Source organism: Triturus cristatus, chromosome 4_1, assembly GCF_964204655.1.
Source record: "Triturus cristatus chromosome 4_1, aTriCri1.1, whole genome shotgun sequence".
Taxonomy (NCBI): Eukaryota; Metazoa; Chordata; class Amphibia; order Caudata; family Salamandridae; genus Triturus; species Triturus cristatus.
This window is the reverse complement of record NC_140585.1, coordinates 1102448683-1102466520: the sequence shown is the minus strand read 5'-3', so window position 1 is coordinate 1102466520 and position 17838 is coordinate 1102448683. Positions and strand designations below refer to the sequence as shown.

Genomic DNA, 17838 nt, shown 5'->3' with positions numbered 1-17838 from the left:
GGGTAGTGTTAAATCTTGGGTTTTGCTATTCCCATGATAATTGGGAGAATTTTGAATGCGGAAAATCTCTGCAAGTGTGAATTGAACTCATAAAGCACTAGTATACATATTTTAATTGACTGTTTATATTTTGTAAATTTTAGGCAACAGTTTATACGGCCTATCTTAATTAAGTTTATATGGCCTATCTTAATTGAATACGCTTTAAGAAGAAGGCTAGATGCCATTAAAATATTATATGAGATGTGCTTTTCAGATGTTGCGTTTGCCATAGACTGCTTTTTAGCAACCTTAAGGAAATTGAATAATTAGGGGGTAAGGTAAGGATCTTACATACAATCTGGACTTTAATGTTGGTATTTTCTTTGTGTGTTGGGGTGGCAATTGCAAATGTATTTTATGAATACTTGTTTTATTGAGACTCAGGCTCTCTGCCTCCTATATTTTTGATGATTGTATCATGTATTTTAAGGGATTTTTTTAGAAAAGGTATATTATGCATAAGTGTTGTTTTATCTATGGATAAGTCTATTGAGACAATTTTATGATGGTCAATACATGTGGATGAACCCATTGGGATTTTATGAATGTATTGTATGAATTTGAAATATTTTTAGTATAAATATATTGTATATAGGGAACTGTGATATGGTTGAATACGGCTTGGTTTAATGAACTAATTTCCAAATAAACTTAATATTTCTGTCTCTCTCGCTCTCTTTAATGAACTGTACACATTCAGCAGTTAGGAAAGCAACATTTGAGCACATTTTTGTAATTCTGAAGTGTGATGGAAGCAATAATTTTAATACGATCAAAACAAATCAAGACACTTTACTTGGTAAAGCACAAATATTCACTGAAACTCGATTTCCACACTTTATCATTTATGTTCGGTAAAATTGTATGCCCGTGCAAATGTAGTTCAATAGGGGTGGTAGGGTGCACACCTTTTTCTTCTTGTTTTCATTATTTTATTTATTTTGTTTATGTCCATGCTTGTCTTAATGCTTGCTCGTCGGTATAATGCCCTGCCCACATGGCACCAGATGTTTCAATACTTGGAAGTGCTGCATTACCGGTAATGTAGTTGACTTAATTTAGAGGCAAAGCTGCCAGTATTTTCATGGCGGGAATATGTTAATCAGCTGCGCTAATCAGTAGGTGTGGTTTGGAGAGGCAGCGGTTATAGGGGAGTGGCCCCAAGGGGTGTACAACCATTTACTGAAACAATGATGGCGATGGATTAGCATTTGCGTTTGAAGCAGGTATGTGAAGTCATCGGATTGGTATTGGGGGTGGTTGGTTGCAAGATTCGTGTACCGATATAAACGAAGGGTAAATGGTTGTGACGTAGAACAAAGGGATTGAAGGGTTAGACGCACAAGCTTGAGAGCAACGTTCGGTTTTCCATGAAAATAGAAGGGCAACATTAACATTGCTCATGAAGGGGTTTATTCGGAGGAGATGAATATGGTGATTGTAAACAAATGTCAAACTTAGCACTGATTTACGACGATGATGCAAGATGTTAACTATGGGCTATGACAGTAATTAATATTTGTTTTACTTGTTTATAGTGTCCCCTGACGAAGGGCACTTGGGGCCCGAAATGCATTGGGTTTTTAAAATAAACGCTGTTTTGGACGAACTCCTGCGCTGGTCGTGTTTGAGCAAGAGGTCCGGATGGGCACAGCTTCAACATTAGAAACATGGAAATGGCATAACATCCCGTGTGTGGATTTAAGTAAAGATTGAATTTAATGAAAGATACATCAAAAAAGGATTACATGGTTAAAACGTTGTTTTAAAATGAAGGAATAATTTGAATTGGTTGCCAAGGTGGCATGACATTAAAAGGCTGTGCATCCGGTTTGGGGCAAGATGTTGCCCTACTTACTCATGTTGTGCAAATGAAGTGCCATTTCAATAGAAAATGTGCTGTCTGTAAGGAGTGTGTACTGTCACACAATGCATTAGTTGGATTTAAAAAATCGCCTAATGGCCATTAAAGCTAGGTATGTCACAAAGGTTTGTCATTCTAAAAAGTGGGTTATGGTTCTAAAAAGGTTGGAAGCACTGGTGCAGAACTAATTGATGAATATTAGTGGGTAACTTCTACCATAAAAGTCAGATGTATTCTCAAAGGCTTGTGAAGTGCAGATCCTACTAAATCTTCCTACGCTCATCTTAAAACAGAAGGAACACTTAATAAAAGGCAGTGAAAGCTATCTAGAAGGAAAGCTATAGTGAAAACAGTTTAGTGATAAAAAAGTATTACACTGTGTCCGGTTCAGTGGCTCTTAAGGGTGATTAGCACAATGCATTTACAGTCGTAAATCTGGCTTACTCCTGGTAAAATACATACTTTAAGTATGCTTTAAGCATAACTTGCATATTTCACAAATCTAGAAGCAGCTGTAATGAATGTTATAATTTAAAGCAATATTTTACTCATGCATACTTATACAAGAATTGCATTATCATTGACAAAAGGTGACTAACTGTAACAGATGGATACTCCAAGGGACGTTACCATGACGAAAGGGAATTGTCAGATGAATGATCTAGGACTTGCTATGCACATTTTGTTTCCTATGTACTTGCTATACACTCTTTGCTTTCCCTGAACCTTCATTTTGATGTCAGCTGAGCTCATAGACGTTTACAAATTAAAAGCTGAAATTAAATGTTCAGAGTGCCTTTCTACCATGATTGAGGATAAATTAAAAAAAGAAATGTGATTGATTTCTGTTTTACACAAACAACTAAGGTACAGACTTACTAACTCCTTGTGCCAGGTTTGTATTACTGTGCAACACAAACTCGGCGCAAAACGTTGTGGTGGGATTAACATTCCAATGCAACGCACAATTTAAGTAGGAAAATTGCTCAAATTAATGCAAAGTAGTATCAAGTGCTGCTATGCATCACTGGAGAGTGCCAGGAGTGGATGGTCCATGGGAATGTCCCATTCAACTACCTATGGGCCTCGATGCAAGTCCCTTGCTACTAACATTTGTAGTCTGGCATTTGCACCCAAAATATTATGCCTCCTCGAGGTAGGCGCAACAGCAGAGTTAAGTTTTAAAATTCTCCACATTTTTCTAACTTTGCATGTGTAATGCAATGCACAGCAAGCATAGAAAGCGGGAAAAGTGTTAAAGCATAGTTTTGTACCTTTGCTTGACAGAATGCACCCTCCCTTGCACTGTGGTGCAAGGGGGTGTACGTTGGCATATGACAGCCTAACGTGCATCAGCTAATCTTATTTGCTGTGCTGTGTTGTGTAAAATGTTAGTACATCTACTTCTAGTGCATTACTCTGGTTCAGTCAGGGCAGTGTAAGTATAAAAACAGCTTTTAATTAAGGTTACAATCATCTGCGAGAGGCCACATTCATCGATTGTATTAAACGGCGCATCAAGTAACTAGGATTATTTGACTGCTATTTTATTTAGTTAGGTGAGAAGCCCTTTCACCTTTCCTGGAATAGGGGAATCTAAAAGCCCTGGAAGAAGGGAGTTTTCTGCTTTGTTAAATTAAGGGTGGGCATTCAACAGGGAGGTCTAAAGGAGAAGTTGTTTTTTCTCAGAACTGAAATTCCAAAACATCTGTGTGTTGTGCAATATGTAGCAGGACCCAGTCTCTGATTATAGGTGTAAGTTATTCATCAGATAGGCAGGGATGTAGCTTGGTCAGTAAGATTGGTGGGTGTGCGCCTCAGATTTCCCAACAATCACACTGGCACATAATGTTAAATTACATTATACGAAATGCAGGATGCAAAGAGGGGCTCAAATAATGAATTTTCTCTTGTCTGTCGAGCCCCCCGCCCCACTGCTCTTACCTGAATGGGCCACTCCTGCTTAAAGGGCAGCGGAAAGACAGAGGAACACATATTGGTAGGGGTACTAAGTGAGAGAAAGCACATTATTTTGTACAATAACCAACATTTTAGAGGTTTGGCTAAACAGAGCGTGTGTTTGTGTTTTTGTCTGTGTGTAAAAATTCCAAGTGAAATCTGATAGGTTTTTTAAGAGTGAAAGAATTAACGCTAATTTGGACAACACAGACCTTAACAGCTTTCACCCCATTTCCAGACTCCCTCTACCTGTGAAAATGGTGGAGAAAGCTATGAACATAGAAATTTCCGATTTTGTTGAGAAGCTCGGGCATCTTGAACTTACTCAGTATGGGTTCAGGAAACATCACAGTACAGAACTGGCTCAGATCACATCTGAACAGGTCAGTCAGACAGTTGATGCAGGGGGTAATGCAGCCTTGGTGCTGTTGGATCTTTCCACAGTTTTTGAAACTGTTAATCATAAATGACTGCTAGATCGTCTAGATGTAATAGGCATAAAGAGGAGAGCGTTGACATTGCTTGAATCATTCCTGACTGATCGTGAGCAATTTGTTGCCCAAGCCGTTTTTAAGTCACTCACTTTTACACTCCCCTGTGGTGTTCCCCAGGGCTCATCTCTGAGCCTAACTCTTTTTAATATCTACATCACCCCTCTGGCACACATGATTCCGTCTTTGGGTTTCCCAGCGATTTCCTACACTGATGATACCCAAATTATGTCACCTGTGGCAAGCAACCCTTCCAATAAAGCCACACGGTTTCACAACTATCTACTTCAAGTCAGTCATTGGATGGCTTCCAATTATTGAAGCTTAATTCCAATAAAACTGAGGTCCTTTTTGGAAACAACGTGTCCTTCTTGTGGCCTTCCTATTGGCCACAGGAGTTTGGTTCTTTCCCTACACCAGAAAGTAAGGTGAAGAATTTGGGCGTAACCTTCGACTCCAAGCTTACTTTTGAGGGGCATGTCAACACTATTACCTCAGCTTCATTTTACATGTTAAAACTTCTCAGAAAAGTTCTTCAGTTTATCCCTCACAATCTTCAAAAACTGGTCACTACAGCCCTGGTGTTATCCAGGGCTGACTATTGTTATGGTCTTTTTGTTAATATCAGGAAACAATGTCTCACTAAACTTCAGATTGTGAAAAATGCTGCAGCTCGCTTGCTGTTGGGTATCCCCAAGCACAAGTCTGCCACTTCTGCACTCGGACAACTTCACGGGTTTCCAGTGAAGAAGCACATCAACTTTAAGGCTCTTTGCATTGCTTTCAAAGATGTACACGGTACAGCTCCAATCTTTTTTAAATGTAATTTTCAATGGTACTTTCCAGCTCGGACGCTGAGGTCTACCTCCGCTTACAACCTTGTCCTCTGCTGGATGGGGTGGCAGAAATATTCTGGTGGGAACTGCCAGACTCTGGAACTCAGTTGCTGGCTTTTAGAAAAGCATGACAAACTTGGCTTTTTAATCTCTGAACTTGTGGGTCGGCTTCTGCGCTTATCTTCTTGAGTCAGTGCCTAGACACACTTGGGTTTTAGTTGCTCAATATAAATATCTTTTTAATTTCATACACCGCACCATACCCGACTGAAAGCACCTGTGCCCAACTATTTATCATAAAATATATTTATTAGGGGGTGTAACATCCCAAACACCCCCCCTTGAAGCTACACCCCAGCAGATAGGTGGACTGTATTCTGACCAGCAAACTATAACATGCCTCCAATATGAAGAGAAAAGGTGGAAAAAACAACTTCATTTGTATGAATACTATTTATTTAGCACTAATCTAGCTTCAAAGTAATGGAGCACTGTACCTAATAGGGATTTTACAGTGCATAATGTAGGACTACGACATCACAGTTTACAGTGGAGATAGAAAAGGTGGTGGGTGGGTAGGTGGATGGGGTGAGGCTTACATGATGGTTCAGAGGGTGAGGAGATTGGGACGGCACAGGTGGGAGGGCACAGGTGGGAGAGTCAGTGTGATGGCAAAGGGTAGGAATGTAACTTTTCAGTGATGCTCTGACAATGGTAACAGAATATTTTTTTTATTGGGTAGTACCAATTTCAAAAGGAGTCCTAAGACTGGCAAATAAACCAGCCCAATATATGTTTTTTCGGATCTGATTATGTCAAATAATTACATCTGCTTCCAACCTTGTTGGAACATGTTCGCATTGACTTACTAAGTAAAGCCCAGTACTTAGATTATCTACCGCGTCTCGACTGCCTATCACTTTTCACTATCATCTCTCGCAGTGTAATTGATTGAGCACTATCAAACTATGAAAAAGGAAATCCTAGAGCTTTCAGATCACCTTTTTTGAGAAGAGTTGAGGTTAAGTGTCATAAAGTTTTGCTTTATGTATACAGACACAGAACAATAGCCAGACAGTGCCACATAACAAATGGTACTAAATTTGCATTTCATCGCTCCTGCTGGGCCCTTTCTGAGTTCCAGCAGGCCCTGATACAGACTCTCAGCCAATCCCTGTCCCTAATCAGGAATTGCAGTTTGGGGTGGTCTGATTCACACGATTGAGCGTTGAAAAGCATTTGGGTGTGCTTTTTATAATGAATTGGGGAGCGCAAGGCTGGTGACTGTCTTAAAGGAGCAGATAATACACATAAACAAGTGTTGTGACAAGAAACAACGGGACTAAGAAAAATTTGCCTTACCGGTAAGTAATACAGTCATTCTTTAGTCCCACTGGCAGATCCATCTAAAGTACATTAAAAGAGTATATACAGCAAAGAGATACTCAAAATGTGGAGACTACCTCCCCCCCCACACACACACTACCTTACTGTATTTTTTGTTAGGTGGACATACAAGACATATATAACAATTTTCAAATGAATTTAACATAAAGTACTTACAAAAGAGGTTGGCAATTCTGAGGTGGTGCACTACAGTCAAATTTAAAGCTTGCCAACGGTTCTGGGAGTCCACGACGTAGTTAGTTCCTATATATGATTTAAATGGGAGTGATTGCAGAAAAGCTGGCATCATGTCCTCTTTTTTTGAAACCACATTGTTTAAAATTAGCACTCGCAGGCTGCATCTGCAAGCCTGCCTTTTCTTAACAACATCTGTGCACGGAAATCCAGAGTTGGTATGAAATGAATAGCACTGAGCAGTTGCATGACTCACTGTTTTTTTATTATTGGTGTGCTTTATGTTTTTCAGGCGCATTCTTCCTCTACTCGGGCCTTGCTGCAGTGGGAGTCATTTTCGTCTATGGCTGCCTTCCAGAGACGAAAGGAAAAAAGCTAGAGGAAATTGAATCATTGTTCGAGAGCAGGCTATGTACATGTGGTAATACGGAGACGGATGAGGGGCGATACATTGAGTACATTCGGGTGAAGGGAAGTAATTATCATCTTTCTGACAATGATGCTTCTGACGTGGAGTAGACTCTGGCTGCAGATGTATTTAATCTTGTAAAGCTTCCTCCTGGGGGAAGGCCAGCTACTGGTGACCTCATCACGCTGCTTCTGGTCTGGTTCTTCTTTCTACGCTTTTAGGAACTCCTTTTCCATTCTCAAATTCTCGATTTGGAAGTAAACAGAAGATGTCGATGGATCAGAAATTGAAGTGGAAACAGCACATCAAGATGCGCTGCTCTCTTTTATAATAATGCAAGAAAGATATTTTTATGATCCCTTGTGTTGAAACTACAAGTGCACAATATATTGGACCACAGTAGCAGTCGTTATGTCTGTTTTCGGAACATCTAGACACACTACAGTACATTCCATACTTGGCCAAATTGCTACAGAATAGTCAGTGAGGATACACAGTTAGCAGCTTATCTCTGTTTTTTTTTTTTCACTGAGCTTCGTAGAATGTGTCCTCCGTATAAGGTTTGTTTTGTGATACTGACAATATACATTCCATATGGTTAAGAAGGCATCAATGAATCTGAACGGTACTTCCATGAAACATACTTGACTTATATCATACACAATTAGAATATTAAAAAAAATCTTTAAAAAAAAAATCAGTGTTTGTACGAAAATAAACTAAGCAGAATGAATGGATTTTGTGACCTTTTAAATAGTGTCCATGTTTTGCTTTAGGAGCGTTTTATAGCAATTTGAAAAAATCACGCGTGAAATAATTTATAGATATGGATGATTTTATAGGATAATATGTCATTATTAATACAGTCACACATATAAGCACATGGTACAGTTTACTACAAAAAAAAAATCTTTTTGGTGCTGGAATGAGCCTCTTCACACAAATTCCAAAAATTAAGGTTTAGTACTGACTGATAACATCTGGAAAATAGAAAAGTGAAATGAGTTAAACCCCTACTTGTACTATTATGACTGAAAATGAAGTGCCAATACTGAAAGCTGTACACTAGTTGTTAAATTACGGTGATCCTCTTTTTAAAAATTCAAAACTCAGTGCACTTTGCCTATAAAGACAGTTTATTCTATCTAGTACTTGTTAAGTGCGCAGTTCTTATGTTTCTTAGAATCATTCTGGTCTCGTCTGAAAGTTAAAATGTATTTATATGTAATTATAGGGGATGAATTCAAAAGAACAAATGTTTTCTTTGACAACAAGTGTGGCCATGATTTAATAAAGATTAGCAGTAGAACAAAGTATGTATGATGCCAAAATATGGTATTTTACCAGATGTATGCCAAAGTATCAATGCTTCTTTAGGCTATGTATTAAGGCAAAACGTTTCTTTTTACTTGTGAACCGCTAATCACAATAAAATATCTTGTGATGGTGCAGTCGTTTTACAGTAGAAGAGTTTAGTCAAGTAGTAAAACACACTGATCAAATCTCGACAATCTTTCTTCGTGTAATTCCTGCTATCATATTGTGATAGGCTCTCCGGATTGGAAACGCAGAACGTCTAAGGCACATTTAATGCTACATAAAATGATTTTCGTGTGTGGTTTCTCCTAAAGGAGAGGACCAACAGCACAATGTGTGTTAGCCATCGCACTATAAAGAAGGTTAAACTGTGTCTACTAAGAATAGGTATGATATCTGTAACTGATATCTGTTGCATTTACACAGCCATTTACCATGTTATTATTAGCACACTGAAGAAGCACACGATTACCCAGTATTGGCTGAAATCAACTGTTGTCTTAAGGCATCTACTGGATTAAGGCATCATATGAAAATGAAGACACCATTATTAAGTAAATTATGAAAATACCATGAAGAAAAGTATAAATACTTTTAGGGGTGGAGATTGTATTATGGTTGATGTTATTTAAAGGGGCGGTGCTAAAGTTCAGAATTTGGGGTGTGTTTTGGTTGAAGCTTGGGTTATGGATTGCACTGTGTAAGATTTAAGATAAGGGTCATGTGAATGGATTGCAGTAAAGCTAATGTTATATTTAATTTTAAGATTAGCTGGGATTACTGCCTGGGATGGTTAATGTGACAGTTGGGCTCGTGTATCAAGCTTGAGCTTGGGAAAGAGGTTAGAGTAAGGGCCCCTGTCAGAGTTAGGGTTATAGCTGTCATTAACAATTTTATTTATTCTGGTATTCTGCATAGGGGTTTCTTCGGGTTTGTCTATGCAATTTTAAATGTATTTTTCTTCATATGTGTTCTTCCTGATTAACTCTTCATTAATGCATTCCTACATTTCTGCATTTGTCATTATCACACAGATCACTGTATCAGTCTACTAGATTGTGTTAACTTATGAAGTCTTGTATTTATTTATATATTTTGAGACTTTCTATAGCAAAGATCAGGACCTGGTGGACACTGAAGTGCCACATACAAATACATATACTTTAAGGTAGACTGAAAAAGTGTGGAGTTTAGTATTAATTAAACTTGTTCTACACTTACAAAACTTTACAAAACTCTTTAGTGCAGGGAGGTATACACATAGCCTTCTAGTTTGATACAGTATTTCTTGATTGGAACCATTTGGGATACCATATTTGCATAATCGTTCTTAAAAATAGTTGCTGCACAAAATCACACTGGCAGGGTAACATATTTTTGCACAATGTAAGAGCTTGGCTGAGGTCTCAGTCAAAAAGTTATGAACTAGCAAACATGACAACGTAAGGTACCTGAATACATTTTTACAATGAAGCACATTGTATTTAGGCTCATTAAAAATGTTTGCAGCTACTGATGGGACCAAAAAAAAAAGAAACATCGGCCAAAATTGGAGATATTTAGCTTTTTTTAATAAACAGATTTTGAGAGCACTTTGAGGACATTTTGTTTACTTTTACAGAGTTTGACAATAAAATGCTCAACAAGAGGAGAGCAATTTTGTGCACTTAGATGTTACTTCAAATGGTAAATATTTTCCTAAAATAACATTACCAATAGCTCTCAGGTTACTGTGCTAAATCAATGAAACCTCAAAATGATGTAATAATGAAGATGATACCCCAATCATTGATAATCAGTGAATCAACTTTGGAACTAGGAAGGGCCAGGCTGGCCTTTCCAGCTTGCAACTTGAGAGTGTGCAGTATTCAGGCGAGCAATCAACATGCTTAGCTATTTACTTTGGTGAGCATTTTTGCATTTGTTGGTGTAACTTATGGTACAAACTATATTACATGGGATATTTAAAATGGGGTCAAGTCTGAGTTCATTCGTTTGTTCTGGTGACAGTTTCCTTCCCTCAGTGCATTCTTGTTTGACTTTGTTTGCAGGGGCCTTGTAGCTGTATTGCCAGATTTCTCAAGGCCAAATGGACCAAAATTATTATTAAATAGGAATGTAGGCATGCGATCTAAAGTATCTATTATAAACCCAAGCTTTATAAAATAAGTTTGTTCTATGAGTAATACCCTCAAATATACCAATGAATGCTGCTCAAAGGAATTATATGGGCAGTTTCACTTTAGTTGAATGCTTAGGTTGTTGGTGGGCATATGTACTCTAGAGTCTTTTTAATTAGTCTGGCATTCGTATTTGCTGATACTATTGAGCTGAAATAATAATAGCACAGTATGCCCTCAACATTATCTGGGTGCTTCAAAAACTGGTAGGAACTAATATCAGTATTAACTTTAAAATGTGAGCACAAAGTTTAGAGTGCTATAGCTAAAAGCTATCCACACTAATGTATGCACAAAAACAACATTCCATGTTACACTAAATCTAACTACATTCTATAAATTACTTTTTTGTGCACAATGTACTGTAAATGTAATACAATCAAAACATTGTCTTCTCTAGTTCACGTGGACAAAGTTGAAGGCAAAAACATCTCATACCAGGCCAGAAGCAGAAAAAAACCATAATATGCTGTTTGTTGAAATGTGTTAAATACAATTGCGGGTAATGTTTACAGCGTATATGTAGCTGCTGCCTAGAAATTTTTTCCTGAATTGTTCTCCAGGTGAAAAAGTAATGTTTTCTGTACATAAATGGTGGGTGTTTTATAACAAATCTTCATAGCCTTGTGTACAGTTTGTCATTTATAATATATTCAGGAGGCATAGGCAGTGGCAATGTAAATGATGTCAGCACAATCATTTCCTCTCGCAGGAATATGTATCATTGATTTAAACATAAAACACTGTATTTTGGTACTGCAGGGTAATCTCCTACAAACATATGAATAAATTATATGTCACAGCAGTTGCCATCTGTAGATCTCCCTCTTGTCTGTTTTGACTTGGAAAAGAGTTTTTTTCTTACTTGGTAAATCGCCTCTGTGGTGTTTTCGTGCCTGGGTTGTACAAGGTGTTGGCATTTGCTCAGGATTATTCTAACCACATGACCTGTTAGTGTTAAACAATGTAGAGTTATTGGAAATCTTCATTTTTTTTTGTAGCCAGTGGGTTGCACTTCAGTCACCTTTGCACAGTTCTAACACTCTTTCAGGTGAACTTTTCAACTTTTTTCACTGTATGTTTTTTGTTGAGACGGCCATTTTACGTTTGACTTGTTTTCCTTAATTTTAGAATAACACCATTACACGGATTTTCGCTGCTTGTGCCTATTTTATGTATATTGTATGGTACCATCCAAACCTTTTAAGGATGTAAAACAGGTTACTGTAAGGAAAATACAGTGGTTGCAAAGTCAATGAGAAATGTACTTCCAATTTCTAAAAATCGGAAAGTATAAAAAGTTCTGGAAACTGTCTACAATGTAAAGGATTATCAGTAATGTAACCTTTATGTAAAGAAAACTGAATATCAAATCATGTTCTTTGCACCACTATATATATATATATATATATATATATATATATGTTCACCAAAAGCGCCCTCAGCTTTGGGAGCGCACTCGACTTTGCTCTGCCTACCGGCTTAAAGATGCAGTCTGCCTTCGTGTGCCACGTTTAATTTCTGCTGCCAACGCGTTTCAAGGTTTCTCAATCCCTTCTTCCTGGGCAATTCGAAAAATGACATCTGAGGCTCGCAGCTGTTACATTTCCATCAATTTATTCAGCAAAATGACGGCCCCCAGTGGGCGGATACAATTATTCAAGTCAATTGCATGATGGGACATCGAGTCAACAGTGCGAGAAAAACACTTTTCCTTTAGTAAGTTCAAATGTTCATTTTTTATTTTCGTCTTTTAATACCTATAGTAGGTGCAGCTCACTTTGGCAGGCTTGTTTCGCATATAGAGCAAAGTGCTAATCCAGTAATGTCCATTGCAAACCGGTCGCCTTGTACAGCTGATTGTCATTTTTTCAGCCAACAATGGTGCAGCTCCCCGCGGTCGGACCACCGCGTAATATATGTTCACCAAAAGCGCCCTCAGCTTTGGGAGCGCACTCGACTTTGCTCTGCCTACCGGCTTAAAGATGCAGTCTGCCTTCGTGTGCCACGTTTAATTTCTGCTGCCAACGCGTTTCAAGGTTTCTCAACCCCTTCTTCCTGGGCAATTCGAAAAATGACATCTGAGGCTCGCAGCTGTTACATTTCCATCAATTTATTCAGCAAAATGACGGCCCCCAGTGGGCGATACAATTATTCAAGTCAATTGCATGATGGGACATCGAGTCAACAGTGCGAGAAAAACACTTTTCCTTTAGTAAGTTCAAATGTTCATTTTTTATTTTCGTCTTTTAATACCTATAGTAGGTGCAGCTCACTTTGGCAGGCTTGTTTCGCATATAGAGCAAAGTGCTAATCCAGTAATGTCCATTGCAAACCGGTCGCCTTGTACAGCTGATTGTCATTTTTTCAGCCAACAATGGTGCAGCTCCCCGCGGTCGGACCACCGCGTAATATATGTTCACCAAAAGCGCCCTCAGCTTTGGGAGCGCACTCGACTTTGCTCTGCCTACCGGCTTAAAGATGCAGTCTGCCTTCGTGTGCCACGTTTAATTTCTGCTGCCAACGCGTTTCAAGGTTTCTCAACCCCTTCTTCCTGGGCAATTCGAAAAATGACATCTGAGGCTCGCAGCTGTTACATTTCCATCAATTTATTCAGCAAAATGACGGCCCCCAGTGGGCGGATACAATTATTCAAGTCAATTGCATGATGAGACATCGAGTCAACAGTGCGAGAAAAACACTTTTCCTTTAGTAAGTTCAAATGTTCATTTTTTATTTTCGTCTTTTAATACCTATAGTAGGTGCAGCTCACTTTGGCAGGCTTGTTTCGCATATAGAGCAAAGTGCTAATCCAGTAATGTCCATTGCAAACCGGTCGCCTTGTACAGCTGATTGTCATTTTTTCAGCCAACAATGGTGCAGCTCCCCGCGGTCGGACCACCGCGTAATATATGTTCACCAAAAGCGCCCTCAGCTTTGGGAGCGCACTCGACTTTGCTCTGCCTACCGGCTTAAAGATGCAGTCTGCCTTCGTGTGCCACGTTTAATTTCTGCTGCCAACGCGTTTCAAGGTTTCTCAACCCCTTCTTCCTGGGCAATTCGAAAAATGACATCTGAGGCTCGCAGCTGTTACATTTCCATCAATTTATTCAGCAAAATGACGGCCCCCAGTGGGCGGATACAATTATTCAAGTCAATTGCATGATGGGACATCGAGTCAACAGTGCGAGAAAAACACTTTTCCTTTAGTAAGTTCAAATGTTCATTTTTTATTTTCGTCTTTTAATACCTATAGTAGGTGCAGCTCACTTTGGCAGGCTTGTTTCGCATATAGAGCAAAGTGCTAATCCAGTAATGTCCATTGCAAACCGGTCGCCTTGTACAGCTGATTGTCATTTTTTCAGCCAACAATGGTGCAGCTCCCCGCGGTCGGACCACCGCGTAATATATGTTCACCAAAAGCGCCCTCAGCTTTGGGAGCGCACTCGACTTTGCTCTGCCTACCGGCTTAAAGATGCAGTCTGCCTTCGTGTGCCACGTTTAATTTCTGCTGCCAAAGCGTTTCAAGGTTTCTCAACCCCTTCTTCCTGGGCAATTCGAAAAATGACATCTGAGGCTCGCAGCTGTTACATTTCCATCAATTTATTCAGCAAAATGACGGCCCTCAGTGGGCGGATACAATTATTCAAGTCAATTGCATGATGGGACATCGAGTCAACAGTGCGAGAAAAACACTTTTCCTTTAGTAAGTTCAAATGTTCATTTTTTATTTTCGTCTTTTAATACCTATAGTAGGTGCAGCTCACTTTGGCAGGCTTGTTTCGCATATAGAGCAAAGTGCTAATCCAGTAATGTCCATTGCAAACCGGTCGCCTTGTACAGCTGATTGTAATTTTTTCAGCCAACAATGGTGCAGCTCCCCGCGGTCGGACCACCGCGTAATATATGTTCACCAAAAGCGCCCTCAGCTTTGGGAGCGCACTCGACTTTGCTCTGCCTACCGGCTTAAAGATGCAGTCTGCCTTCGTGTGCCACGTTTAATTTCTGCTGCCAACGCGTTTCAAGGTTTCTCAACCCCTTCTTCCTGGGCAATTCGAAAAATGACATCTGAGGCTCGCAGCTGTTACATTTCCATCAATTTATTCAGCAAAATGACGGCCCCCAGTGGGCGGATACAATTATTCAAGTCAATTGCATGATGGGACATCGAGTCAACAGTGCGAGAAAAACACTTTTCCTTTAGTAAGTTCAAATGTTCATTTTTTATTTTCGTCTTTTAATACCTATAGTAGGTGCAGCTCACTTTGGCAGGCTTGTTTCGCATATAGAGCAAAGTGCTAATCCAGTAATGTCCATTGCAAACCGGTCGCCTTGTACAGCTGATTGTCATTTTTTCAGCCAACAATGGTGCAGCTCCCCGCGGTCGGACCACCGCGTAATATATGTTCACCAAAAGCGCCCTCAGCTTTTGGATAATTGCGCACTGAAACCTACTATAGGATTTTAAAATGTGATTACTCACCTTGAAAAGACTACAAGTCCCAGCATACAAAAGCACAGATTTAATTGTGTGGGAACGCCTACTAAAGCGCCATTATGCTAATAAAAGTTAATGAATCAGGTGAACTTTCAGTGCATTCATGACAGCCCAGGAAGAAGAGGCGCAATGCCTCGAAACGCGTCGGCTTTGACAATAATTAATGGCTTCAGGGAAGCGAGCGGCAGCGAGGCTGAATTATTAATGAGAGTGCTGTCGAGTGCTCTCCTGCTGCTTTGGGGCACTTTGGTGAAAAATATTATACACGGCAGCCCTTGCCGTGAGGAGATGCACCATTTTCTGTACTACGAAAAGGCTGTGGAGTGGAAGATTCTACCCTACGAAGCACAGCGCTCTCAGCATGAAAGTAAGCTCGCTTTCCTGTTCCCATCCTACAAAGGAGTTTAAATGGACAAATTATTCATGATAATTGCGCACTGAAACCTACTATAGGATTTTAAAATGTGATTACTCACCTTGAAAAGACTACAAGTCCCAGCATACAAAAGCACAGATTTAATTGTGTGGGAACGCCTACTAAAGCGCCATTATGCTAATAAAAGTTAATGAATCAGGTGAACTTTCAGTGCATTCATGACAGCCCAGGAAGAAGAGGCGCAATGCCTCGAAACGCGTCGGCTTTGACAATAATTAATGGCTTCAGGGAAGCGAGCGGCAGCGAGGCTGAATTATTAATGAGAGTGCTGTCGAGTGCTCTCCTGCTGCTTTGGGGCACTTTGGTGAAAAATATTATACACGGCAGCCCTTGCCGTGAGGAGATGCACCATTTTCTGTACTACGAAAAGGCTGTGGAGTGGAAGATTCTACCCTACGAAGCACAGCGCTCTCAGCATGAAAGTAAGCTCGCTTTCCTGTTCCCATCCTACAAAGGAGTTTAAATGGACAAATTATTCATGATAATTGCGCACTGAAACCTACTATAGGATTTTAAAATGCGATTACTCACCTTGAAAAGACTACAAGTCCCAGCATACAAAAGCACAGATTTAATTGTGTGGGAACGCCTACTAAAGCGCCATTATGCTAATAAAAGTTAATGAATCAGGTGAACTTTCAGTGCATTCATGACAGCCCAGGAAGAAGAGGCGCAATGCCTCGAAACGCGTCGGCTTTGACAATAATTAATGGCTTCAGGGAAGCGAGCGGCAGCGAGGCTGAATTATTAATGAGAGTGCTGTCGAGTGCTCTCCTGCTGCTTTGGGGCACTTTGGTGAAAAATATTATACACGGCAGCCCTTGCCGTGAGGAGATGCACCATTTTCTGTACTACGAAAAGGCTGTGGAGTGGAAGATTCTACCCTACGAAGCACAGCGCTCTCAGCATGAAAGTAAGCTCGCTTTCCTGTTCCCATCCTACAAAGGAGTTTAAATGGACAAATTATTCATGATAATTGCGCACTGAAACCTACTATAGGATTTTAAAATGTGATTACTCACCTTGAAAAGACTACAAGTCCCAGCATACAAAAGCACAGATTTAATTGTGTGGGAACGCCTACTAAAGCGCCATTATGCTAATAAAAGTTAATGAATCAGGTGAACTTTCAGTGCATTCATGACAGCCCAGGAAGAAGAGGCGCAATGCCTCGAAACGCGTCGGCTTTGACAATAATTAATGGCTTCAGGGAAGCGAGCGGCAGCGAGGCTGAATTATTAATGAGAGTGCTGTCGAGTGCTCTCCTGCTGCTTTGGGGCACTTTGGTGAAAAATATTATACACGGCAGCCCTTGCCGTGAGGAGATGCACCATTTTCTGTACTACGAAAAGGCTGTGGAGTGGAAGATTCTACCCTACGAAGCACAGCGCTCTCAGCATGAAAGTAAGCTCGCTTTCCTGTTCCCATCCTACAAAGGAGTTTAAATGGACAAATTATTCATGATAATTGCGCACTGAAACCTACTATAGGATTTTAAAATGTGATTACTCACCTTGAAAAGACTACAAGTCCCAGCATACAAAAGCACAGATTTAATTGTGTGGGAACGCCTACTAAAGCGCCATTATGCTAATAAAAGTTAATGAATCAGGTGAACTTTCAGTGCATTCATGACAGCCCAGGAAGAAGAGGCGCAATGCCTCGAAACGCGTCGGCTTTGACAATAATTAATGGCTTCAGGGAAGCGAGCGGCAGCGAGGCTGAATTATTAATGAGAGTGCTGTCGAGTGCTCTCCTGCTGCTTTGGGGCACTTTGGTGAAAAATATTATACACGGCAGCCCTTGCCGTGAGGAGATGCACCATTTTCTGTACTACGAAAAGGCTGTGGAGTGGAAGATTCTACCCTACGAAGCACAGCGCTCTCAGCATGAAAGTAAGCTCGCTTTCCTGTTCCCATCCTACAAAGGAGTTTAAATGGACAAATTATTCATGATAATTGCGCACTGAAACCTACTATAGGATTTTAAAATGTGATTACTCACCTTGAAAAGACTACAAGTCCCAGCATACAAAAGCACAGATTTAATTGTGTGGGAACGCCTACTAAAGCGCCATTATGCTAATAAAAGTTAATGAATCAGGTGAACTTTCAGTGCATTCATGACAGCCCAGGAAGAAGAGGCGCAATGCCTCGAAACGCGTCGGCTTTGACAATAATTAATGGCTTCAGGGAAGCGAGCGGCAGCGAGGCTGAATTATTAAT

At 40.0% G+C, this 17838-nt stretch overlaps 1 protein-coding gene across 1 annotated transcript in view; it reads left to right on the top strand.

Moving 5' to 3' along the window:
• SLC2A13 (solute carrier family 2 member 13) overlaps nucleotides 1-11485 on the top strand; it is a 1405836-nt gene extending 1394351 nt beyond the window's left edge. Inside the window, exon 10 of the mRNA XM_085654105.1 lies at nucleotides 7066-11485. Within this exon, the coding sequence (XP_085510231.1) occupies nucleotides 7066-7292 (227 nt within the window). The 3' untranslated portion in view covers nucleotides 7293-11485. The remainder of the gene's footprint in view (nucleotides 1-7065) is intronic.
• The last annotated feature ends 6353 nt before the right edge of the window (nucleotides 11486-17838 follow it).